Genomic DNA, 26,186 nt, shown 5'->3' on the forward strand with positions numbered 1-26,186 from the left:
TAGCTTCTCATGGGTTAGGACACCCAGACCCTGAGGGAATTAAGGGCTGTCAGGATGGTGTGCTTCAGCCGGGCGGTGAGGGAGGTCGTCTGGCTGCTGACCGTCTTCTAGCGTCTGCACCACTGAACCATGACAACCGCCATCTACCCCTCCGGCTGATGACTCGCGAGCCGACGGAGGGGCTGCCCTCTGTGAATAAACCTCTCTGGTCGCACGATCACCATCTTTAAAATTGATCTACTCCCCTTTTAGGGCCTGCAGCAGTGTGAAAGCACGGGAAGCCGTCTGCTCTCTGATTGGGCAGTTTGATTTTAAACCATCCAATCAGATTAACGTGTAAAGATATGGACATAATTCGCAAATTCAGAGTCTTGCACAGAGTTTCGTGCTTTGCATCTGTGAACAGGGTTTTTGCAAAATAACTTTATATTCACAAATACAGATCTTTTTTACAACCATGCAGATGCTTCTGCACATGTGCAAGCTGGAATTTTTCAGGCAGGTTGTTTTTACAGGCGACCAGCTGATTTACGGATGCAAACTCTTTGTGAATTAATATCGAGCCCATAGACATGCTGCTTTGTGGATGTGGCTTGAAATGATCCAAACTGAAAAGTAAATAAATCTCCTTCACTGTAACTTTTTACACATTGTTGGTAATAAATACAAGTTTCTCGTGAACTGTAACTTATGAAGTATGAGCCAGAAAAAAAGGGAATTTCTTTTAAATTTATATTTATTGATCTGTTCAGATCATATATAGAAAGAGAAAAACAATAACAGAAGCAAAATAAAGAATGATAATAAAACATCCATCCATTCATCCATCAATCCATCCATCCATCCATCCATCGTCTACCGTTTATCAGGATTCGGGTCGCGGGGCAGCTGCCTAAGCAGGGAAACCCAGACTTCCCTCTCCCTGGCCACATTCACCAGCTCATTTGGAGGGATCCCGAGGTGTTCCCAGGACAGCCAAGAGATGTAGTCCGTCCAGCGTGTCCTGGGTCTTCCTCGGGGCCCCTTGCCAGTGGGACATGCCCGGAACACCTCACCAGGGAGGCGTCCAGGAGGCATCCTGACCAGATGCCCGAGCCACCTCATCTGGCTCCTCTCGATGTGGAGGAGCAGCGGCTCTCTGAGCCCCTCCCGGATCACCGAGCTTCTCACCCTATCTCTAAGGGAGAGCCCGGCCACCCTGCGGAGAAAACTCATTTTGGCCGCTTGTATTCGCGATCTTGTTCTTTCGGTCACTACCCACAGCTCGTGACCATAGGTGAGGGTAGGAACGTAGATCGACCGGTAAATCGAGAGCTTTGCCTTTTGGCTCAGCTCCTTCTTCACCACGACAGACCGATGCAGAGTCCGCATCACTGCAGACGCCGCACCGATCCACCTGTCAATCTCCTGCTCCATCCTTCCCTCACTCGTGAACAAGACCCCGAGTTACGTGAACTCCTCCACTTGGGGCAGGACCCTATAGCAGACCTGGAGAGAGCACTCCACCCTTTTCCGGTTGAGGACCATGGACTCGGATTTGGAGGTGCTGATTCTCATCCCAGCTGCTTCACACTCGACTGCAAATTGCTCCAGTGAGAGCTGACGATCACGGCCCGATGAAGCCAATAGAACCACATCATCCGCAAAGAGGAGAGACCCAAACCTGAGGCCACCAAACCGGATCCCCTCAACGCCTCGGCTGTGCCTAGAAATTCTGTCCATAAAAGTAATGAACAGAATTGGTGACAAAGGGCAGCCTTGGCGGAGTCCAACCCGCACCGGAAACGACTGATTTACTGCCGGCAATGTGGACCATGCTCTGACACCGGTCATACAGGAACTGGACAGCTTGTACAAGTGGGTCCGGCACTCCATACTCCCGGAGTACCCCCCACAGGAGTCCCCAGGCAACACGGTTGAATGCCTTCTCCAAGTCCACAAAGCACATGTAGATTGGTTGGGCAAACTCCCATGCCCTCTCAAAGACCCTGAAGAGGGTGTAGAGCTGGTCCACTGTTCCACGACCGGGACGAAAACCACACTGCTCCTCCTCAATCCGAGGTTCGACTATCCGACAGACCCTCCTCTGCAGCACCCCTGAATAGACCTTTCCGGGGAGGCTGAGGAGTGTGATCCCCCTGTAGTTGAAGCACACCCTCCGGTCCCCCTTTTTGAAGAGGGGGACCACCACCCCAGTCTGCCAGTCCAGGGGAACTGTCCCCGATGTCCATGCAATGCTGCAGAGGCATGTCAGCCAAGACAGCCCTACAGCATCCAGAGCCTTAAGGAGCTCTGGGCAGACCTCATCTACCCCTAGTAGACCAGACGTTCCCAGCAGACCCTCACAACACGCTTGGGTCTGCCAGGCCTGACAGGCATCCTCCCCCACCATCTGAGCCAACTCACCACCAGGTGGTGATCAGTTGACAGCTCCGCCCCTCTCTTCACCCGAGTGTCCAAGACATGCGGCCGCAAGTCCGACGACACGACTACAAAGTCGATCATCGAATTGTGGCCTAGAGTGTCCTGGTGCCAAGTGCACATGCGGACACACTCATGTCTGAACAAGGTGTTCGTTATGGACAATCCATGACGAGCACAGAAGTCCAGCAACAAAACACCACTCGGATTTAGATCAAGGGGGCCGTTCCTCCCAATCACGTCCCTCCAGACTCGCTGTCATTGCCCACGTGGGCATTGAAGTCCCCAAGCAGAACGAGGGAGTCCCCGGAAGGAGTGCTCTCCAACACCCCCTCCAACGACTCCAAAAAGGGTGGGTACTCTGAACTGCTGTTCAGCCTCCTCACACCTCATTCCAGTATCTGAGTATCTGTCACAGTTTTCACCCATAAGGAGAAAATTTTTTATGGACAGCAGGGATCTCTTTACTCAGCCATTTACTGGTTTTTTACTGGCCGCCAGTAATATTTCCTTTCCTGTCATGTTTTCTGGTAAATTGCTCAAATGTTGAATGTTTGATTTTAAAGGAGAAACTGGAACGAGAATGAAAACCGTTTGCATCTGATGAAACTGAACTTTTATCTGTGAATTCATTTTGCATCAGAGACTGTTGGATGAACCCCCCCCCCCCTCTCTCCCCCTCCAGCCCTGCCCCACCTCCAGCCCACTGCATGGAGCTGTTTGGATCTTTTTCCCTCCTTAATTAGAAGTGATGGGAAGGTGAGGCTTCAGCAGGCACCAAATGAATAGAGCCACCAAGCTACTTTTCAGGACTATAGCCCAGCCACTTCAGATGCTTTGTTGCTCTGTGATGGGAATTTTAATTGCCCACCTCTTGGCTTAAAATTGGAGACTATGAAGAGGCTGTGAGGGTCTTCATTGTGTTGACTTTGTGTGGGTTTACAGGCTTTTTCATAATGACTTAGGAATCATAAAGGAAAGTTATCCTCCAGTTAGGCCTGTCGCGATAAGTAATAAGTCAGTTGCACAGTAAGAAAAAATGAGCGTGATAAGTTTGCAGGCTGCGATCATTTTCTTTTTTTTTTCTATCTTAATTTACCATAGACTGTGTATAACAACATGTTTCCCTATGGAGTATCTCGACTGAACGCTCTCGTTTGTTGCGGAGTAATCTCTCTCGTCATACTTGACTGCAGCACGTTGCAGCACGAGACCGTGGTGAAGCACTTAACATGTGCGGGCCGGTACGCCGCATTTGTTTACTGGGCTGCCAACTCTCATGCATTGGCCGTGAGACTCACGCATTTGAGTGGCTTCTTACACTAAACCTCCGATTTCCCATGCTGAAATACACATCATTCGGCTAATCAAGAGGTTCGGGAGGATTTCCAGTGGGCTGGTGACCTGGCATATGTGAAAAAGGTGCAGCGTCGCATCGCAGCAGCGTAGTTAATTCACTGCTCGTAGGTCAGTCTTACATGCAGTAACGAGGGAGATATTCAGCTTCATAAACAGCAATGATGCACTGTTTTTTTCTAGTTTTTTTTAGATACAGTGGCACTAATTGGCAGTTTTACTGGTTTTTCCTGTCAGAGCCCCATGTTTAATTTTATATATATATATATATTTTGAAGAGTAGTTTTATTTACAGAACAGGGACTTTATTTTCTATCATACTTATTGTTTTTGGTTGTGTTTGGTTTTCATTCATTGTTAATGAGACTGAGAGTCCATTTTATTTATTCGTTATTTAAAATTCCTTCCAGTTCTAGAGTAAAATGTTCTTTAGAAATTAAAGTTTATTGATCTTTGAAAGGGTGTACTTGCATTATTATGGCATTATCATTATATTAGTTGAAAATGGTCTCAAAATGACAACATTATCATTTTGCGCAATATTATTGCTTATCGCGATAATTTCTAAGAAAATTTATCGCACAGCTAAATTTGTTATGGAGACAGGCCTACCTCCGGTCAGAGTTTGAAGTATGTGTTTGATGCTAGGACCCCTGTGTGAAGATGCTGACGTGTGAAAACTCATCATCATAGAGGAGAAACTTCCAGATGCTGTTCACCTCATATTATTCCAATCTGACAGCTGCTGAGGTCTCCATGCTAGACTTTGGAAAACCTGGAGGGGTTTCTGTCTATGGGGGACAACGTAGAAACTCAGCTGAGCTACTGTTACTTTATTGCTCCTCAGTTTCCACATACAGTGTGTTCAGGGTTCAGAAGAGGGATGGAAGTCATTTTATCTAAAGTCCTGACATCCTTCAGACTGTTTATCAGACCTGAGCACCGAAGGTAAAGTAGTGGCACTAAAGAGTGGAGTAATGTGTAGTGAATGATAGGTGGCCTGGTGTAGAAGAAGTTTCTGTGTTTGTGCCACAGTCGGACAGTCTGGCCGCGTTTCGGGTCGGACCGTCTGGCTTAGTGGACATGTTATGTTCCGACCCAGCATCTGATTTCAGGCTGCAGCTCACCAGGCCTGTTCAGAGCCAGCATCCACATCTCAGCAGCATCTTCTACCCACCGAACTTAGCTGCTTTCTTCCAGTCAGATCCAGAACTTTCTCCAGTTTCTGCTTAGCTGGCTGATGTTGATCCTGTGAATGTGTCAGATACTGAGAGGCTCTTTTCTTTTTTTTTTTTCCCCCAAATATTTTTATTGACAAAGATAATTGAATAATATCAATGAAAAATACAGTCAATTTTCTTATGTAAGTATATACATACACACAGGTGTACGTACAAAAGTACATTTAAATGTAAAAAAAAAACTAAACATAGACAACTACGTGTATATATACACACAAAATCAAAGATGAATCAATTCCATCTGGATTAAGAACATAAGGTAAGGAACAGTGAAAAAAAAAAATATATAAAAATAAAATAAAATAAAACGCCCTCCCAACCCCACCTCAGCTCAACATGACCATAACAAAAAAAAAAAAAAAAAAAAAGAAAGCATCATCAGGTAAACACATAGTACAAGACATAACAACAGGCACTGAGTCAGTCAGGTAATAGTTCCAAATTAGAAAAGTAATCAATAAAACATTTCCATTTGTAGAAAAACTTGTTTGTGCATCCTCTCAATGTATACTTAATCTTCTCTTCTCTTCGAGTTTCAGAAAAAACATCATATCTCTAAGCCACTGGGAGATAGAGGGATATCTAGCAGACTTCCAGTTTAACAATAAGGACCGCCTTGCTATTAAAGATGTGAAAGCTATAATATCCTTTTGTGTAGTGTTTAAAGGAAGTGCAGAGTCCGGAATGCGAAATATAGCGATCAGTGGAAGTATGTAGATTTACACAAAGAACAGCGGACAAAATGGAGAAGTAACTGGTCCAAAAACTCTTCAGACCAGGGCAAAGAAAAAACATAAGACTAAGATGACATGGCGAGCCCTGGCACTTGTCACATCTGTCCTCCACTTCTGGATAAATTCCAGAAAGTCTGGATTTTGAAAAATGAACCCTGTGTGGCACTTTAAATTGGATCAGTCCAAGACGAGCACAAGAGGTAGTAGACCGTATCCTGTCGGTAGCATCTTTCCAGATATCATCAGTAAAATGTATCCCTAATTCCCCTTCCCATGCGTTCTTAATTTTGGTATGCCTAAAGGCAGAATAAAATCAAATATTTTTTAAATCAGGCCTCTCTGATGTGGACTATGGGAGAGCAAGCTTTCCCAAACCTGGTCTTGTGGTTGAGATGGAAAGTTAGTGAAAAGCTTGGAAACAAAATTACGAACCTGAAAATAGCGAAACAAATGGCTGACAGGAAGGTTGTGTTTAGAATAGAATAGAAATACTTTATTAATCCCTTCGGAGAGCCCTCAGGGAAATTTGGGAATGTTAATGATTAGAAGACAAGTTGGTAAAACTATCAAATACACCATTTACATATAGATCCTTGAATTGCTTAATACCTTTATCCTCCCACACTGAAAACGTGGAATCCAAGAGAGATGGAGGAAACAGGAGGTTATTGTTCAATGGACCCAAGGAAGAAGCAGCTACAAATTTAAAGAGCCGTCTGAACTGAAACCAGATCTTAAGTGTATTAAGAACCACTCGATTATCAGTGTAAAGAGAAGATTTTATTGGTAAAGAAGAATAAAGTAAAGCAGGTATAGAAGATCCCGTACAGGAGGATAGTTCCAATTCACACGAAGGAGAACCAGGAGATTTTAACCAACAGCACAGTTTATGGATGTGAGCAGCCCAGTAGTATGACTGAAAATTGGGCAGCGCAAGTCCCCCACTAAGTCTGCACCTTTGCAGTAAGGTTTTACGAATCCTTGGTGGCTTCCCACCCCAAATAAAAGCACAAATGGTCTTATCCAATGAATCAAAAAAAAATTTTGGCAGAAAAAGAGGAATTGACTGGAATAAGAAAAGAAATTTTGGTAATATATTCATTTTGACAAGACTAATCTTGCCGATTAATGAAAGGGGGAGATTATGCCATCTTTGAATAGCAGAATTAATCTTAGAGATAAGAGGGGTGAAATTAGCCGATGCAAAGTTAGACAGAGAATGCGTCACAGTTATACCAAGGTATTTAAATCCTGACAGACTAAATTTAAAGGGCAAGTCTGATTGTTGGAGGCTACATGCAGCATGTGTTAACGGGAAAACACTCACTTTTCTCCAGGTTTAATTTGTAGCCTGAAAAGAAACTGAAATTCTCCAAAATACTCAAAACACCAGGAATAGAAGCTGTAGGATCAGACACATACAATAATAAATCATCAGCATATAACGATAACTTGTGTTCAATCCCGTTTCGAGTGATTCCTCTAAATAGAGGGGGAGTTCTTAATGCGATAGACAGAGGCTCAATCGCAATGGCAAATAACAAAGGTAATAAGGGACAGCCTTGTCGAGTTCCGCGTCCAAGAGCAAAATAATCCGAATAAGTATCATTAGTATGAACACTGGCTTTGGGGGATGCATAAAGAAGGCGAATCCAAGAAATGAATTTATCACCAAATCCAATTTTTTTCAAAACAGCAAATAGGTACTCCCACTCCACCCTATCGAATGCTTTTTCAGCATCTAAGGAAATTACAACCTCAGGAACCTCAGCCGACTGTTTAGAGTAAATAATATTAAAAAGTGTACGGGTGTTGAAAAACAACTGACGCCCTTTTATAAAACCATTCTGCTCTTCAGATATAATAGATGGGAGCACGTTCTCCAAGCAAGATGCAATTACCTTAGCCAACACTTTTACATCAGCGTTCAGCAACGATAATGTTCTATAAGAACCACATGAGTTCGGGTCTTTGTCCTTCTTAAGAAGGAGAGCTATAGAGGCTTGTGTGAGAGTTGGTGGTAGAGAACCACGTTCTAGGGATTCACTGAACATAGCTAAAAGTAGTGGTGCCAATTTTTTAATAAACTTTTTAAAAAATTTGATTGGAAACCCATCTGGGCCGGGGGCTTTATTAGATTGCATAGCTTTAATTGACTTTAGCACTTCTTCAAGAGAGAGTGGGGAATCCAAGTGTAGCGCAGTATCAGAGTCAATAACAGGATTCATAAGGGTTTGAAGAAATTCATTCATTTTAGTATTGTCCGTAGGAAACTCAGATTTGTATAATGAAGAGTAAAATGTTTTGAAAGTGGAATTAATTTCAGTGTGGTCTGTAGTAATTACATCACGGGTGTTTTTAATACTAGGTATCAATCGGGAAGTAGCCTGACGCAGTAGCTGATGTGCTAATAAACGACTAGCCTTGTCGCCATGCTCGTAATATGAACCACGACTATGTAGTAACAAGCGTTCTGCCTCTTTGGTCAAAATCAGATCAAATTCTGCCTGTAAATTCACACGTTGTTTAAGGAGTTCTGGAGTAGGGTTTAGAGCACATCTTTGCTCAAGGTTACTAATCGCAGTACTAAGATCATTAAGCCTAGAATTAAGCTTTTTACTAGAAAGTGCAGCATAGGAAATAATTTGTCCCCTAAGACAAGATTTAAGTAGGAATGATGCACCTGGGAGAAAAAAGAAAATTTTTTAATGGAAGGGTTACGAGATCTCCATGGATCAACAAGACCATTTTGCCTCATTAAATCAGAAAATGCTTGAGACATAGCTGACTGAGTTAGGTTACGGGGATTAGATCGGTCCAAAGATGGGTCAAAAACGCAATTTAGATCCCCTCCGAAAATCAACAGATGAGTATTCAAGAAGAGCAGGTTGCTTATTAATCTATTTGTGAATGCGGCATCATCAAAGTTTGGGGCATATACATTTACCAACAAAGCCTTTTTTGCATTAGGGTACCAGCGACTATCAAGCATCTGCCATTCTGATCAGCAATAACATTAGTAGAAGAGAACTGTACTTTGTTGCTGATTAAAATGGCGACCCCCCCTTGCCTTTGAATTGAAGTCTGAGTGAAAGACTTGACTCACCCAAGGGCAGTATAACCTATGGTGATCTTTAACTCGGAGATGAGTCTCCTGTAAAAAGACTACAGTAGAGTTTAAATGTTTTTAAGTGAGTAAAAACCTTAGATCTCTTAATAGGGTTGCCCATCCCTCTAACATTCCAACTAATACATCTGTGAGATGTGCCTGGCCCAGCAAAGCTGGGATCTATTTTAGCGTTAACCATTTAAATAAAATAAAAAAATATAAATAAGCATTAAGAGCTTTGATGGGACCCCCTTCACCCAACACTCCCCAAAACAAAACATAAGAACACCCAAAGTCTCCACACAACGAAAGAACAAAGGAGACAGCAGTGTTTCCCACAGAGAAAAAACATTGTCCACACTAATGTGAAAACAACTTGGAGACAAGGCAGAACAGACAAAAGTAAACGAAAAGACTCCTGCCAAGTCAAATGTGAATGACAGTATGCGCAACGATTATTGCAATTTTGTAAAATGTTAATCTTAATCCACAAAACAAAATATGAATTTTTCTGAAAATTGGTAACAATTTTAATCGTCCAATTAAAACAAACGCCAGAAAGAGTACCTGATATTTAAACTAAATTAACACTGAGTCAGTTAGTGCATCAATCTACTTATTAGGGACAATGTAGATTAAAGTCTAGTGAGCCCACAGACTCCAAGCAACAGTGCAACAGAGAAATTACAAAGACACTGTATAATAAGTTTGAGCACAGTAAAAAAAAAAAAAAAAGATAAAGAAATCGGCTTGTAAATGCAGGCGCGGCTCACCCAGGAATCAAGTTTTTGACGTAGGTGGTTGCTTCCTCTGCTGATATGAAGTCCTTCTCAACGCCGTTGTATGTGATGCGAAGCCGCACCGGGTGGATCAGTCCAAACCGAGCTCTGTCAGTGCCCCTGAGCTGCCGCCTGACCTCGTTGAATGCAGCCCGGGCCCGGGCTATCTTAGCAGTGTAATCCGGAAACATCCATCCATTCTCTACCGTTTATCAGGATTCGGGTCGCGGGGCAGCTGCCTAAGCAGGGAAACCCAGACTTCCCTCTCCCCGGCCACATTCACCAGCTCATTTGGAGGGATCCCGAGGTGTTCCCAGGACAGCCAAGAGATGTAGTCCATCCAGCGTGTCCTGGGTCTTCCTCGGAGCCCCTTTCCAGTGGGACATGCCCGGAACACCTCACCAGGGAGGCGTCCAGGAGGCATCCTAACCAGATGCCCGAGCCACCTCATCTGGCTCCTCTCGATGTGGAGGAGCAGCGGCTCTACTCTGAGCCCCTCCCGGATCACCGAGCTTCTCACCCTATCTCTAAGGGAGAGCCCGGCCACCCTGCGGAGGAAACTCATTTCGGCCGCTTGTATTCGACTTCTCGTTCTTTCGGTCATTATCCACAGCTCATGACCATAGGTGAGGGTAGGAACGTAGATCGACCGGTAAATCGAGAGCTTTGCCTTTTGGCTCAGCTCTCTCTTCACCACGACAGACCGATTCAGAGGCCGCATCACTGCGGACGCCGCACCGATCCGCCTGTCAATCTCCCGCTCCATCCTTCCCTCACTCGTGAACAAGACCCCGAGATATGTAAACTCCTCCACTTGGGGCAGGACCCCATCGCAGACCCGGAGAGAGCACTCCACCCTTTTCCGGCTGAGGACTATGGACTCGGACTTGGAGGTGCTGATTCTCATCCCAGCCGCTTCACACTCGGCTGCGAATCGCTCCAGTGAGAGCTGAAGATCACGTCTTGATGAAGCCAACAGAACCACGTCATCCGCAAAGAGCAGAGACCCAATCCTGAGGCCACCGAACCGGATCCCCTACACACCTCGGCTGCGCCTAGAAATTCTGTCCATAAAAGTTATGAACAGAATCGGAGACAAAGGGCAGCCTTGGCGGATTCCAACCCTCACTGGAAACGATTCTGATTTACTGCCGGCAATGCGGAACAAGCTCTGACACCGGTCGTACAGGGACCGGACAGCTCTTACAAGCGAGTCCGGCACTCCATACTCCCGGAGTACCCCCCACAGGAGTCCCCGGGGAACACGGTCAAATGCCTTCTACAAATCCACAAAACACATGTAGATTGGTTGGGCAAACTCCCATGTGCCCCTCAAAGACCCCAAAGAGGGTGTAGAGCTGGTCCACTGTTCCACGACCGGGACGAAAACCACACTGTTCCTCCTCAATCCGAGGTTCGACTATCCGACAGACCCTCCTCTGCAGCACCCCTGAATAGACCTTACCGGGGAGGCTGAGGAGTGTGATCCCCCTGTAGTTGGAGCACACCCTCCGGTCCCCCTTTTTGAAGAGGGGGACCACCACCCCAGTCTGCCAGTCCAGGGGACTGTCCCCGATGTCCACGCGATGCTGCAGAGGCGTGTCAACCAAGACAGCCCTACAGCATCCAGAGCCTTAAGGAACTCCGGGCGGACCTCATCCACACCTGGGGCCTTGCCACCAAGGAGATTTTTAACCACCTCAGCGACCTCAGCCCCAGAGATAGGCGAGGCAGCACCAGCTACCCCAGACTCTGCTTCCTCATCAGAAGACGTGTTGGTGGGATTGAGGAGGTCTTCAAAGTATTCCCTCCACTGCCTCACAACGTCCCGAGTCGAGGTCAGCAGCCCCCCATCCCCACTGTACACAGTGTTGACGGAGCACTGCTTTCCCCTCCTGAGCCGCCGGAGGGGAAGAAGGAGTCCCATCGGGCCAAAAAGGCCCGATGGGACTCCTTCTTCAGCTTGACGGCATCCCTTACTGCCGGTGTCCACCTACAAGTTCGGGGGTTACCGCCACGACAGGCACCGACGACCTTATGGCCACAGCTGCGGCTGGCCGCCTCGACAATAGAGGCACGGAACACAGCCTATTCAGACTCAATGTCCCCTGCCTCACCCGGGACATGGTTGAAGTTCTGCCGGAGATGGGAGTTGAAACTCTTTCTGACAGGGGACTCTGCCAGACGTTCCCAGCAGACCCTCACAACACGCTTGGGCCTGCCAGGCCTGACCGGCATCCTCCCCCACCATCTGAGCCAACTCATCACCAGGTGGTGATCAGTTGACAGCTCCGCCCCTCTCTTCACCCGAGTGTCCAGGACATGCGGCCGCAAGTCCGACGACACGACAACAAAGTCGAACATCGAACTGCGGCCTAGAGTGTCCTGGTGCCAAATGCACATGTGGACACTTTTATGTCTGAACAAGGTGTTCGTTATGGACAATCCATGACGAGCACAGAAGTCCAACAACAAAACACCACTCGGATTCAGATCAAGGGGGCCGTTCCTCCCAATCACGCCCCTCCAGGTCTCGGTGTCATTGCCCACTTGAGCATTGAAGTCCCCCAGCAGAACGAGGGAGTCCCCGGAAGGAGTGCTCTCCAACACCCCCTCCAAGGACTCCAAAAAGGGTTGGTACTCTGAACTGCTATTTGGTGCATAGGCACAAACAACAGTCAGGACCCGTCCCCCCACCCGAAGGCGGAGGGAGGCTACCCTTTCGTCCACCGGGGTAAACCCCAACGTACAGGCGCCAAGTTGGGGGGCAATGAGCAGGCCTACACCTGCTCTGCACCTCTCACCGGGAGCAACTCCAGAATGGAAGAGGGTCCAGCCCCTCTCAAGGGCAGTTTTTCCAGAGCCCAAGCCATGCGTCGAGGTGAGTCCAACTATATCTAGCCGGAACCGCTCAACCTCGCGCACCAGCTCAGGCTCCTTCCCCACCAGAGAGGTGACATTCCACGTCCCTAGAGCTAGCTTTTGCAGCCGAGGATCAGACCGCCAGGGTCCCTGCCTCTGGCAGCCGCCCAGCTCACAATGCACCCGACCCCTATGGCCCCTCCCATAGGTGGTGAGCCCATGGGAGGCCATTTTAGGGACATTTTATTTAATTCAAACACATTTTGTATTTTACTAATAATAATACTTTTGTCATACCTCTTCTTAATTCTTTTTAGTCTTCACAGTTTTTACTATTTTTACATATTTTATTATTCTGTGTATATTCCGGTGTTCCTCAGAGGGAGCCCTCTGCACCGGGGGTCGTGTCAGCCATGCCAGCAGTATTGGTCTTTTGACTGGTGCCTGTGTCAGTGCCCTGGTTGTTGTGGTCCCGTCCACTCTGTGTACAGATAGTTTCCTTACCTGGCTCCTCTGTGCTCAGCCACATATTAATCTGAGTGTATGTGTGTGTGTGTGTGTATGTGTGGTGATGAAGAAGTGGTCGTGGAGATGGGGTGGCGGGTTGATATTCTTTTTAAAGCTTTAAAAATCTCTAAAACATCTCATTGTATGAAAAGTGCTTCATAAATTAAGTTTGATTGATTGATTGATGTCATCAGCATGATGCCATGTGGACATTCGTTTATCCACACTACTGCAACAACACATCATGAGCAGGGTAAAACTAACCTGTTCCACAACGGTCTGAACCCAGCTCACGTTTCCTATTAGTGGGTGAACAATCCAACGCTTGGTGAATTCTGCTTCACGATGATAGGAGGACGGGTGGGGATGGGTGGGGACGGTCCTCATGGGGTTTTACATGGAGGATACTTCACATTTTTCTTCTTCTTCTTTGGTTTCAGCATGTTAGACGCAGCTATTCATCACCCAGGACTTATTTCTGTCTCACATGTCTGATCATGATCAGAAATATGAAGTAAAGGTGATGATGTATGCAAATCAGTTACGTGGAGGAGCACTGTGATTGGTCGAAGATGGCAACACCAGGAATTCCTGGAGGGGATGTAATTACGAAGACAGATGTTGATGGATGCTGCAGATGTTTTTGATGACCAGCTGTCGACTCTTTGAACCAGAAGGTCTGAACTTGAAGGAAAATCTGGAGTGTTCTCGCTCCGCAGTAAAGACTCACGTGCACTACCGTGCATGGATACCTGCTGAACACTGCACAGCCGCTGTGATCGCAGCACTGTCGCAGCTCAGCCTCGCGACTCCGGGTAGGGTCGTTTAGTGATGTCAGCAGACAACACGCTGGACATTAAAAGTCTGGTACGATCAGAGTGCATCCGCCAAGATGCAGGAAGCGCTGATAGGAACACCGGACTCTGGGGCCCCCGGGAGAGCAAAGAAAAGGTACTACATGCTTCGTCTCCTCGACAGTCAGCGGGTTTCGCTTGCAGCAGAAACCAGTGGAACTTCACCCAGAGGGATCCACAGAGCTAACCTGACAGATGCAGATCACTCAATCCCTCCTGTCTACAACTTCTCCTCTTCCCTGTTTCCATCACACACATGCAGCCAGGCTTTAATATGCGTGGGCAGAGGGAGGAAACAAACAATGAAACCTCACCCTGACAAGATGGATGTCATCTCAGAGAGGCACAAACAGGCCTGTAGGGAGCCAGCGAGTCCCCCGAGAGCAGCCATGCAGGCTGAGTAGTGTCAGGAGGACGGCAGATAAGGAGGTGAGGAGGAGGAGGAAGAGTGTGATGTGCCTGTGTGCTGTCCTGGGGACAGGAGCACCTCTGTCTGTCTCCTTTGATAACGATGAGGAGATGCCAGTTGCACCTCAGCTGGAGCCTCCAGCAGCTGCTGCCATTTTCACTGGTCCAACGTCGGCAGAGGCCTGAGCTCCGAGCCAACATCAACCCCGAGATCTGTTAGAGAAACCAGCCCACCTGTACATCTGGATCCAGCATCTCCATCCTGAGGTTGTCTTCTGCAGGTAGTCCGACTGGACAAAGAAACGTTTCTCATTTCCATCTGTGGTCTGAGGGCAGCTGAACACAAAACAGATAAGCAACCTGTGAGAAGGGTCATTAAGACCAGTCACAAGTAGGTTCAACACTAAAATAGTTTTTTAATTAATAATAGTAATGAAAAGCATTACAGGTTCCAGTGTCGAAGGCCTTAAAGCTGACATTTTACAGACTAAGACATGAACATGTGTGGAACAATCGAGACAAGTTTGCTACGACTTTTGGTGATGAGGCATGTTTACAAAAATCTGTTTATATCTCTCATGGGAATGGATTTTTCTGAAATGAGTGAAAACCAGGCCCGAGTGGAGCCCTGTAACTACACGTCCATGTAGAAACCTGCAGGACTGAAGTTCTCAAATGGACTGAGTAGTCCTGATCCCCGTTACCTTTCTCTGTCGGTCAGCTCCCTCTACCATCCAGCCAGGTATTTTACCTGACTTTAACTGCAATGGATCCTATCAAAGTTGATATGTTGTTATTCAGTTGCTATGGAGACGCTCAGTCCCATCTTTGTTTTGACCAAACAGATTTTATTACGTCATCAGTGTTTTTCATCCATCATCCATCACGTCTGTCTGTCCATCCATCAGGGTGAAGCATCCTTCCCATCACAGATCAGTATGTCGTCAGCAGCATGATGAAGCTTATCATCATTATCATCGTCATCATCAACTCCTCTGGATTACCTGACAATGATTGTTTGTGTTTTCACATGCACAGATGTGTTGTGTGTCAACATGTGAGTATGAAAAGCATTTCTGCATCGATGTCGACCTCTCTGAGCTGAACACTTAGCTCCAGGCAGGAAGGTCACATGACTGCTCTGGTCCACATGTGGGGTTCAGGATGCTGATGCTGCAGGACTCGGAACAGCTGCAGTGTGTGTGTGGGTTTCCATGGAGATGAGCTGATGGTTAATGCTCAGGTCTATTTGATCCTTAATGTCCATAAGCGGCACCTTTCCACATCCAGTACACTAGAACCAGTTTATTAGTACACCAGTATACCAGTACCAGTATGCTAATACAGCAGTACACCAGTACATCAGCACACCAGTATACAGTATAACATGTGATTTGCACATATATACATAAAATCATTAAAAGGAAAAATAATAACAATAAAAGAAATATGTTAAAAAGACATGTTTAAAATGTGCAGAAAGAGTCAAGAAGCCCAAAGGGCCTGTTAGCAACTCTTCCCGTAATATAACTGAAGGATAAATTAATGGATGACGCGGCGGCGTGAACCATCCGAGGCGTCGTCAATTAATTTATGATAATGGACACCTCGAAGAGCATTATCACGCTTATACCATGGTCACTTATGAAAGAAATAAATGTTAAATTATTATTACGTTAATGTTGTTCTCTTACCCCTAAAACCTGTTTTAACAGAAGCAGCAGCTGAGTGGACTATTTTGTTGTGACGCATTGCCACTGTAATGACACATAACCTGCAGTTCGGTCGGTCAGCTGTTGTATTAGACCTGATCGGTGGAGGGAAGGGAGATGATTGATTAACGTTATGTTACGTGACGCACACATTTCAGACGGCAGGTGCAGCTCTTACAGCTGGTGTGTGTCCAGAGGATGATGCAACATTTGGTTTCAGTCACATTCATACATCGTTTTTATTGCAAGAAATATTATCCACCATTCACTCTGATCATTAAATGTGTATCAACCTAGGAAGTCTATCCTAAATGGTTTTTATAATGTTATCCAGCATTCACTCTGTATCAAGTATGTAAGTAAGGTAATCAAGACAGAAAAACAGGCGACAACTTATTTGAAATTAAATGCAACATTGCTATTGATCGTGATGTTTCATAAAGATACTGGCATGTCCATAGTGGCGTTTGAAAGATGGGCATTTAACGTTTGTGGACCCTGACCCCCTTTTTAATGGACACAATCAGAATCAAGTATTCACCCAGACCATGGTATAATTAAATTACACAATATTTGACAAATAATACCCCCATCACACTTTAAAACACCAGGTAGATGAAAGTGCCACAATGTGCAGCTAACATCTTATCTAAAATAAATAGCATAAAAATAACAAGTATAGCAGTATACTAGTATACCAGTACACCAGTATAGCAGTATACTAGTATACCAGTACACCAGTCCAACAGTATAGCAGTATACTAGTATACCAGTACACCAGTATAGCAGTATACTAGTATAGCAGCACACCAGTATAGCAGTATACTAGTATACCTGTACACCAGTCCACCAGTATAGCAGTATACTAGTATACCAGTACACCAGTATAGCAGTATACTAGTATACCAGTACACCAGTATAGCAGTATACTGCTATATCAGTACACCAGTATAGCAGTATACTTGTATACCAGTACATCCAGATAGCAGTAAACTAGTATACCAGTACACCAGTATAGCAGTATACTAGTATACCAGTACACCAGTATAGCAGTATACTAGTATACCAGTACACCAGTATAGCAGTATACTAGTATATCAGTACACCAGTATAGCAGTATACTTGTATACCAGTACATCAGTATAGCAGTATACTAGTATACCAGTACACCAGTCCAACAGTACACCAGTATAGCAGTATGCTAGTATACCAGTACACCAGTATAGCAGTATGCTAGTATATCAGTACACCAGTATAACAGTATACTTGTATACCAGTACATCAGTATAGCAGTATACTAGTATACCAGTACACCAGCATAGCAGTATACTAGTATACCAGTATACCAGTACACCAGTACACCAGTATAGCAGTATACTACTATACCAGGACACCAGTCCAACAGTACACCAGTATAGCAGTATACTAGAATACCAGTACACCAGTATAGCAGTATTCTAGTATACCAGTACACTAGTCCACCAGTATAGTAGTATACTAGTATACCTGTACACCAGTCCAACATTACACCAGTATAGCAGTATACTAGTATACCAGTATACCAGTATAGCAGTATAGCAGTATACTAGTATACCAGTACACCAGTATAGCAGTACACCAGTATAGCAGTTTACCAGTACACCAGTCCACCAGCACAACAGTATAGCAGTGTACTACTATACCAGGACACCAGTCCAACAGTACACCAGTATAGCAGTATACTAGAATACCAGTACACCAGTACACCAACACACCAGTATAGCAGTATACTACTATACCAGTACACCAGTACACCAGTCCAACATTACACCAGTCCAACAGTACACCAGTATAGCAGTATACTAGAATACCAGTACACCAGTATAGCAGTACACTAGTATACCTGTACACTAGGCCACCTGTACACCAGTATAGCAGTATACTAATATACCAGTACATCTGTATAGCAGTATACTAGTATACCAGTACACCAGTCCAACAGTACACCAGCACACCAGTATAGCAGTATCCTAGAATACCAGTACACCAGTATAGCAGTATACTAGTATACCAGTACACCAGTCCACCAGTATAGTAGTATACTAGTATACCTGTACACCAGTCCAACAGTACACCAGTGTAGCAGTATACTAGTATACCAGTACACCAGTATAGCAGTATAGCAGTATACTAGTATACCAGTACACCAGTATAGCAGTATCCTAGTATACCAGTACACCAGCCCAAATATACACCAATATAGCAGAATACTAGTATACCAGCACACCAGTCCACCAGCACACCAGTATAGCAGTATACTAGTATACCAGGACACCAGTCGAACAGTACACCAGTATAGCAGTATACTAGTATACCAGAACACCAGTATAGCAGTATACTAGTATACCAGAAAACCAGTATAGCAGTATACTAGTATACCAGCACACCAGTATAGCAGTATACTAGTATACCAGCACACCAGTATAGCATTATACTAGTAAACCAGTACACCAGTATAGCAGTATACTAGTATGCCAGTACACCAGTATAGCAGTGTACTTGTATACCAGTACATCAGTATAGCAGTATACTAGTATACCAGTACACCAGTATAGCAGTATACTAGTATACCAGTACACCAGTACACCAGTATAGCAGTATACTAGTATACCAGTACACCAGTATAGCAGTATACTATTATATCAGTACACTAGTATAGCAGTATACTAGTATACCAGTACATCAGGATAGCAGTATACTAGTATACCAGTACAACAGTCCAACAGTACACCAGTATAGCAGTATACTAGTATACCAGTACACCAGTATAGGAGTATACTAGTATACCATTACACCAGTCCACCAGTATAGTAGTATACTAGTATACCTGTACACCAGTATAGCAGTATACTAGTATACCAGTACACCAGTCCAACAGTACACCAGTATAGCAGTATACTAGTATACCATTACACCAGTCCAACAGTACACCAGTATAGGAGTATACTAGTATACCAGTACACCAGTCCAACAGCACACCAGTATACCAGTACACTAGTGTGCCAGCACAGCAGAATACTAGTATGCCAGTACATCAGTCCACCAGTACAGCAGAATACTAGTATACCAGTACACCGGTAAAGCAGTATACTAGTATAGCAGTCCACCAATCCACTAGTGTACCAGTACAGCAGTATACTAGTTTACCAGTACACCAGTCCACCAGTACAGCAGTTTACTAGTATACCAGTACACCAGTATAGCAGTATGCTAGTATAGCAGTATACTAGTATACCAGTCCACCAATACAGCAGTATACCAGTACACCAGTCCAACAGTACACCAGTATAGCAGTATACTAGTATACCAGTACACCAGTCCAACAGTACACCAGTAAAGCAGTATACTAGTATACCAGTACACCAGTCCAACAGCACACCAGTATACCAGTACACTAGTGTACCAGTACAGCAGAATACTAGTTTACCAGTACACCAGTCCACCAGTCCAGCAGTATACTAGTATACCAGTACACCAGTATAGCAGTATACTAGTATAGCAGTATACTGGTATAACAGTCCACCAGTACAGCAGTATACTAGTATACCAGTACACCAGTACACCAGTATAGCAGTTCACTAGTATACCAGTACACCAGTATAGCAGTATACTAGTATAGCAGTATACTGGTATAACAGTCCACCAGTACAGCAGTATACTAGTATACCAGTACACCAGTACACCAGTATAGCAGTTCACTAGTATACCAGTACACCAGTATAGCAGTATACTAGTATAGCAGTCCACCAATCCAAACCCTAAGCCTCTATAATGAACAACTATAGACCGTCTCTAACCTCTTTTATTTCCAAGATTATTATGAAAGTTGTATTTCACCAGCTTAATGACTTTTTAAATTAAAGTGGAAATCTTGATAAATTTCAGTCCGGCTTCCGACCTCATCACAGCCCTGAAACAGCTCTGGTCACAGTGTTAAATGCCATTAGGTTGAATAGTGGTTCTGGTCTAGTGTCAGTCCTGGTTCTGCTGGATCTCAGTGCTGCGATTGATACTGTAGATCACAGAATCCTATTTTCAGGCTGGAAAACTGGGTTGGACTTTCTGGAGCAGTTCTTAACTGGTCCAGGTCCTGTTTAGAAGGCCGGAGTTATTTTGTTACGATCAGCAGCTATGAATCCGAGCGAGTGGCCATGACATGTGGAGTCCCCCAGGGGTCAGTCCTTGGACCTCTTCTGTTCAACTTGTATATGCTCCCTTTGGGTGAAATATTACAGAACTAAAACATTAATTATCAAAGTTATGCAGATGATACACAACTTTATGTGTCTCTGTCATCAGATGACTGCAGTCCAATAGACTTAATGTGTCAGTGTCTGGATCAAATAAACACCTGGATGAAGGAGAATTTCCTACAATTAAATGAAGACAAAACTGAGATTATTCTGTTTGGTAGAAAGAGAAGAGGGTCAGCATTGGTAAACACCTGGAGACTCGGGCTCTTAAAATCACCAGCCAAGTTCGTAACCTGGGAGTGTTGATAGACTCAGATCTGACTTTCAGCAGCCACATCAAAGCTTCACTGAGAAGCTTTTTACCATCAACAGGATTAAAAGTTTAGTCTCCCAGAAAGACCAGGAGAAACTCATCCATGCATTCATCTCCAGTAGACTGGATTACTGTAATGGTCTTTAACAGGACTTCCTAAAAAGAACATTAAACATCTGCAGCTCATCCAGAACGCTGCTGCTAGAGTTTTAACCAGGACTAAGAGATCTGAACACATCACACCAGTTTTAAAATCTTTACACTGGCTTCCAGTCAGTCACAGAATAGATTTTAAAACCCTTCTGCTTGTTTACATCCCAGAATGGTTTAGGCCCAGAATACATCTGTGATATGTTCAGAGTATATAAACCTAGCAGAGCTCTTAGATCCAAAGACTCTGGTCCACTAGTCCAAACCAGAGTCCAGACCAGAGTCCAGACTAAACATGGAGAAGCAGCATTTCGCTGTTATGCTGCATACAAGTGGAACAAACTGCCAGTGGAGATTAAACTTTCACCAAATGTAGACATTTTTAAATCCAGGTTAAAAACATTTCTTTTCTCATGCACCTATGCATGAAATCTGCACGTTAACTTGTTAACTTATCTTGGTTTTAATCATTTTAATGTAATTTATTATTTTATTGTGATGATGTGTTGATGCCTTTTTCTATTTCTAAATATATGTAATGTTTTTGTTTTATGTAAAGTACTTTGAATTGTCCTGTACATTAAATGTGCTGTACAAATAAACTGTCTTGTCGATACTAGTATACCAGTACACCAGTACAGCAGTATACTAGTATACCAGTACACCAGTCCACCAGTACAGCATTATACTAGTATACCAGTACACCAGTATACGATTATACCAGTACACCAGTACACCAGTATAGCAGTATACCAGTACATCAGTATAACAGTATACTAGTTTACCAGTACATCAGTATAACAGTATACTAGTATACCAGTACACCAGTACAGCAGTATACTAGTATACCAGTACACCAGTCCACCAGTACAGCATTATACTAGTATACCAGTACACCAGTATACGATTATACCAGTACACCAGTACACCAGTATAGCAGTATACCAGTACATCAGTATAACAGTATACTAGTTTACCAGTACATCAGTATAACAGTATACTAGTTTACCAGTACACCAGTACAGCAGTTCCTGCTCTCTGATGTAACGTCTCCTCTTGGTCGGCAGCTCCGTCTCTGATCAGCGAGCTCCGGGCAGAGAAGATCGAGCAGAGGAGCATCACGCTGGTTTGGAGGGAGCCGTCGTACCCAAACAGCAGCCGCACCGAGTATGAAGTCAAGTACTACGAGAAGGTAAAAGTACTACCATTACATTTGCTGTCCTAGTCTGTGGTTGTTAAATGCCGGTGCAGTCAGGGTGGAAGCAGAACAGACAATTCTCACAGACATCCACAGAGCTGAAAACCTCCATCAGAACCAGAACCAGAAGTAAAACCTCCATCAGAACCAGGAAAGAAAACCACAGAAAGGGGTCCCAGAAGGTTCTGCTTCCTGAAGCCAAACTGGGAGCCAGTGATAAAGGTTTAGGTAAATGGACTGTATATATACAGCACTTTTCGTCATGTTGACTATTCAAAGCACTTTTACACCACGTCACATTCACCCTTTCACATACTCATACAGCATTTCTATTGTTAACTTATGACACACGTTCATTCCCTAATAGACACATCAAGAGGCAACGTGGGGTTCAATGTGTTGCTCAGGGCAACCTCGGCACAGGAAGCCTGGAATAAATCCACTGACTTTCAGGGTGAGAGACGACTGCTCTTCCTCCTGAGCTGAGCTAAGAAAAAGGTGGTCCTAAAAACCTGTTTTATATGTGCGCCAAAGGACAAATCCTTTAAATATGTTTAATCAGACTTCATGGAGACATAAATCTGAGTATCCTCTGCATAGCAATGAAAGTTTATATCATGCTGTCTAATGATAGTACCTCAGGGAAGAATGTCTAAGGTGACAAGTATTGGTCCAAGTACAGAACCCAGAGGAACTCCATGACTTACGCTGGTGTAAGAAGTTTCGTTTACATTAATAAACTAAAATTAATTTGATAAATATGACTTAAACCAGCCAGGTTCCTTTATTCCCAATAACACATCCAAGCCTCTGAACCAGGAGTCAATATTTCAATTCAGCTTTATTTACATAGCTCCAATTTACGTCATCTCAGGTCTTTACAGACAAACCAGTTGCAGCCAGTTCATAAGAAATAAGAGCCTAGTACAGGAAAACCAACAGACTGCATGGAATCTTGCCTTTGATCCGATCCCCTGTCCTGAGCTGCAAGAGGCAACCGTGGAAAGGAACAAGTCTATTTTGAAAGGAATTAAAAACCTCTAATCAAAACCCTGCTCAGGGAGGGTGTACATCTGGGAAGATTTTTGATGAGCTCCATCAGAACTTTACGTCGGATCAGTGGAAATTCAGATGTGTCTCCGATTGTCTATGTGTCTCAGGCAGTCTCTGTGTCTCACGTTTTCTCTGTGTCTCAGGCTGTGACTGTGTCTCAAGTTGTCTCTGTGTTTCAGGATGCCTCTGTGTCTCAGATTGTCTCTGTGTTTCAGGCTGTCTCTGTGTCTCAGACTGTCTCAGGCTGTCTCTGTGTCTCACGTTTTCTCTGTGTCTCAGGCTGTGACTGTGTCTCAAGTTGTCTCTGTGTTTCAGGATGCCTCTGTGTCTCAGATTGTCTCTGTGTTTCAGGCTGTCTCTGTGTCTCAGACTGTCTCAGGCTGTCTCTGTGTCTCAGGCTGTTTCTGTCAGTGTTTCAGGCTGTCTCTGTGTCTCAGGCTGTCTCTGTGTCTCAGATTGTCTCTTTGTATCAGGTTGTCTCTGTGTCTCAGACTGTCTTTGTGTCTCAGGCTGTCACTGTGTCTCGGGCTGTCTCTGTCTCTCTGTGTCTCAGATTGTCTCTCTGCTTCAGGCTCTCTCTGTGTCTCAGGCTGTCTCTGTCTCTCAGATTGTTTCTGGGTTTCAGACTGTCTCTGTGTCTAACGTTTTCTCTGTGTCTCAGGTTGTCACTGTGTCTCAGACTGTCTCTGTGTCTCAGGCTGTCTCTGTCTCTCAGATTGTTTCTGGGTCTCAGGCTGTCACTGTGTCTCAAGTTGTCTCTGTGTTTCAGGCTCTCTCTGTGTCTCAGGCTGTCACTGTGTCTCAAGTTGACTCTGTGTTTCAGACTGTTTCTGTGTCTAAAGTTTTCTCTGTCTCAGATTTTCTCTGTCTCTCAGATTGTCTCTGTGTTTCAGATTGTCTCTGTGTCTCAGATTGTCTCTGTGTTTCAGGCTGTCTCAATGTCTCAGGTTGTCTCAGTGTCTCAGGTTGTCTCTGTGTCTCAGGATGCCTCTGTGTCTCAGATTGTCTATGTGTTTCAGGCTGTCTCTGTATCTCACGTTTTCTCTTTGTCTCAGATTGTCACTGTGTCTCAGGCTGTCTCTGTCTCTCAGATTGTCTCTGTGTTTCAGATTGTCTCTTTGTATCAGGTTGTCTCTGTGTCTCAGACTGTCTTTGTGTCTCAGGCTGTCACTGTGTCTCGGGCTGTCTCTGTCTCTCTGTGTCTCAGATTGTCTCTCTCCTTCAGGCTCTCTCTGTGTCTCAGGCTGTCTCTGTCTCTCAGATTGTTTCTGGGTTTCAGACTGTCTCTGTGTCTAAAGTTTTTTCTGTGTCTCAGGTTGTCTCTGTGATTCCGGCTGTCTCAATGTCTCAGGTTGTCTCAGTGTCTCAGGTTGTCTCTGTGTCTCAGGATGCCTCTGTGTCTCAGATTGTCTATGTGTTTCAGGCTGTCTCTGTATCTCACGTTTTCTCTTTGTCTCAGGCTGTCACTGTGTCTCAGGCTGTCTCTGTGTCTCAAGTTGTCTCTGTGTCTCAGATTGTCTCTGTCTCTCAGATTGTCTCTGCATTTCAGGCTGTCACTGTGTCTCAAGTTGTCTCTGTGTTTCAGGCTCTCTCTGTGTCTCTGGCTGTCTCTGTGTCTCAGGCTGTTGTTGTCAGTGTTTCAGGCTGTCTCTGTGTCTCAGATTGTCTCTGTGTTTCAGGCTGTCTCTGTGTCTCAGACTGTCTCAGACTGTCTCTGTGTCTTAGGCTGTTTCTGTCAGTGTTTCAGGCTGTCTCTGTGTCTCAGACTGTCTCTGTGTCTCAGATTGTCTCTTTGTATCAGGTTGTCTCTGTGTCTCAGACTGCCTTTGTGTGTCAGTCTGTCACATTGTCTCAGGCTGTCTCTGTCTCTCTGTGTCTCAGATTGTCTCTCTGCTTCAGGCTCTCTCTGTGTCTCAGGCTGTCTCTGTCTCTCAGATTGTTTCTGGGTCTCAGGCTGTCACTGTGTCTCAGATTGTCTCTGTGTTTCAGGCTCTCTCTGTGTCTCAGGCTGTCACTGTTTCTCAAGTTGTCTCTGTGTCTCAGACTGTCTCTGTGTCTCAGGTTGTCTCTGTGTCTCAGGCTGTTACTGTCAGTGTTTCAGGCTGTCTCTGTGTCTCAGGCTGTCTTTGTGTCTCAGGCTGTCACTGTGTCTCGGGCTGTCTCTGTCTCTCTGTGTCTCAGATTGTCTCTCTGCTTCAGGCTCTCTCTGTGTCTCAGGCTGTCTCTGTCTCTCAGATTGTTTCTGGGTTTCAGACTGTCTCTGTGTCTAACGTTTTCTCTGTGTCTCAGGTTGTCACTGTGTCTCAGGCTGTCTCTGTCTCTCAGATTGTTTCTGTGTCTCAGGCTGTCACTGTGTCTCAAGTTGACTCTGTGTTTCAGACTGTTTCTGTGTCTAAAGTTTTCTCTGTCTCAGATTTTCTCTGTCTCTCAGATTGTCTCTGTGTTTCAGATTGTCTCTGTGTCTCAGATTGTCTCTGTGTTTCAGGCTGTCTCAATGTCTCAGGTTGTCTCAGTGTCTCAGGTTGTCTCTGTGTCTCAGGATGCCTCTGTGTATCAGATTGTCTATGTGTTTCAGGCTGTCTCTGTATCTCACGTTTTCTCTTTGTCTCAGATTGTCACTGTGTCTCAGGCTGTCATTGTGTCTCAGGCTGTCTCTGTCTCTCAGATTGTCTCTGTGTTTCAGATTGTCTCTTTGTATCAGGTTGTCTCTGTGTCTCAGACTGTCTTTGTGTCTCAGGCTGTCACTGTGTCTCGGGCTGTCTCTGTCTCTCTGTGTCTCAGATTGTCTCTCTGCTTCAGGCTCTCTCTGTGTCTCAGGCTGTCTCTGTCTCTCAGATTGTTTCTGGGTTTCAGACTGTCTCTGTGTCTAAAGTTTTTTCTGTGTCTCAGATTGTCTCTGTGTCCCAGATTGTCTCTGTGTCTCAGGTTGTCTCTGTGATTCCGGCTGTCTCAATGTCTCAGGTTGTCTCAGTGTCTCAGGTTGTCTCTGTGTCTCAGGATGCCTCTGTGTCTCAGATTGTCTATGTGTTTCAGGCTGTCTCTGTATCTCACGTTTTCTCTTTGTCTCAGGCTGTCACTGTGTCTCAGGCTGTCTCTGTGTCTCAAGTTGTCTCTGTGTCTCAGATTGTCTCTGTCTCTCAGATTGTCTCTGCATTTCAGGCTGTCACTGTGTCTCAAGTTGTCTCTGTGTTTCAGGCTCTCTCTGTGTCTCAGGCTGTCTCTGTGTCTCAGGCTGTTGTTGTCAGTGTTTCAGGCTG

The 26,186-nt window shown here is 44.8% G+C and overlaps 1 protein-coding gene across 1 annotated transcript in view; it reads left to right on the forward strand.

Annotated features, from left to right (window-relative positions):
* The window catches only part of LOC121656513 (ephrin type-A receptor 7-like), a 156,565-nt gene that overhangs the window by 91,827 nt on the left and 38,552 nt on the right, over window positions 1-26,186 (forward strand). The window contains exon 5 of the mRNA XM_042011547.1: window positions 21,746-21,870. Coding sequence (XP_041867481.1) covers window positions 21,746-21,870 — 125 coding nt within the window. The remainder of the gene's footprint in view (window positions 1-21,745; window positions 21,871-26,186) is intronic.

The sequence above is a fragment of the Melanotaenia boesemani genome, chromosome 17, assembly GCF_017639745.1.
Source record: "Melanotaenia boesemani isolate fMelBoe1 chromosome 17, fMelBoe1.pri, whole genome shotgun sequence".
Taxonomy (NCBI): Eukaryota; Metazoa; Chordata; class Actinopteri; order Atheriniformes; family Melanotaeniidae; genus Melanotaenia; species Melanotaenia boesemani.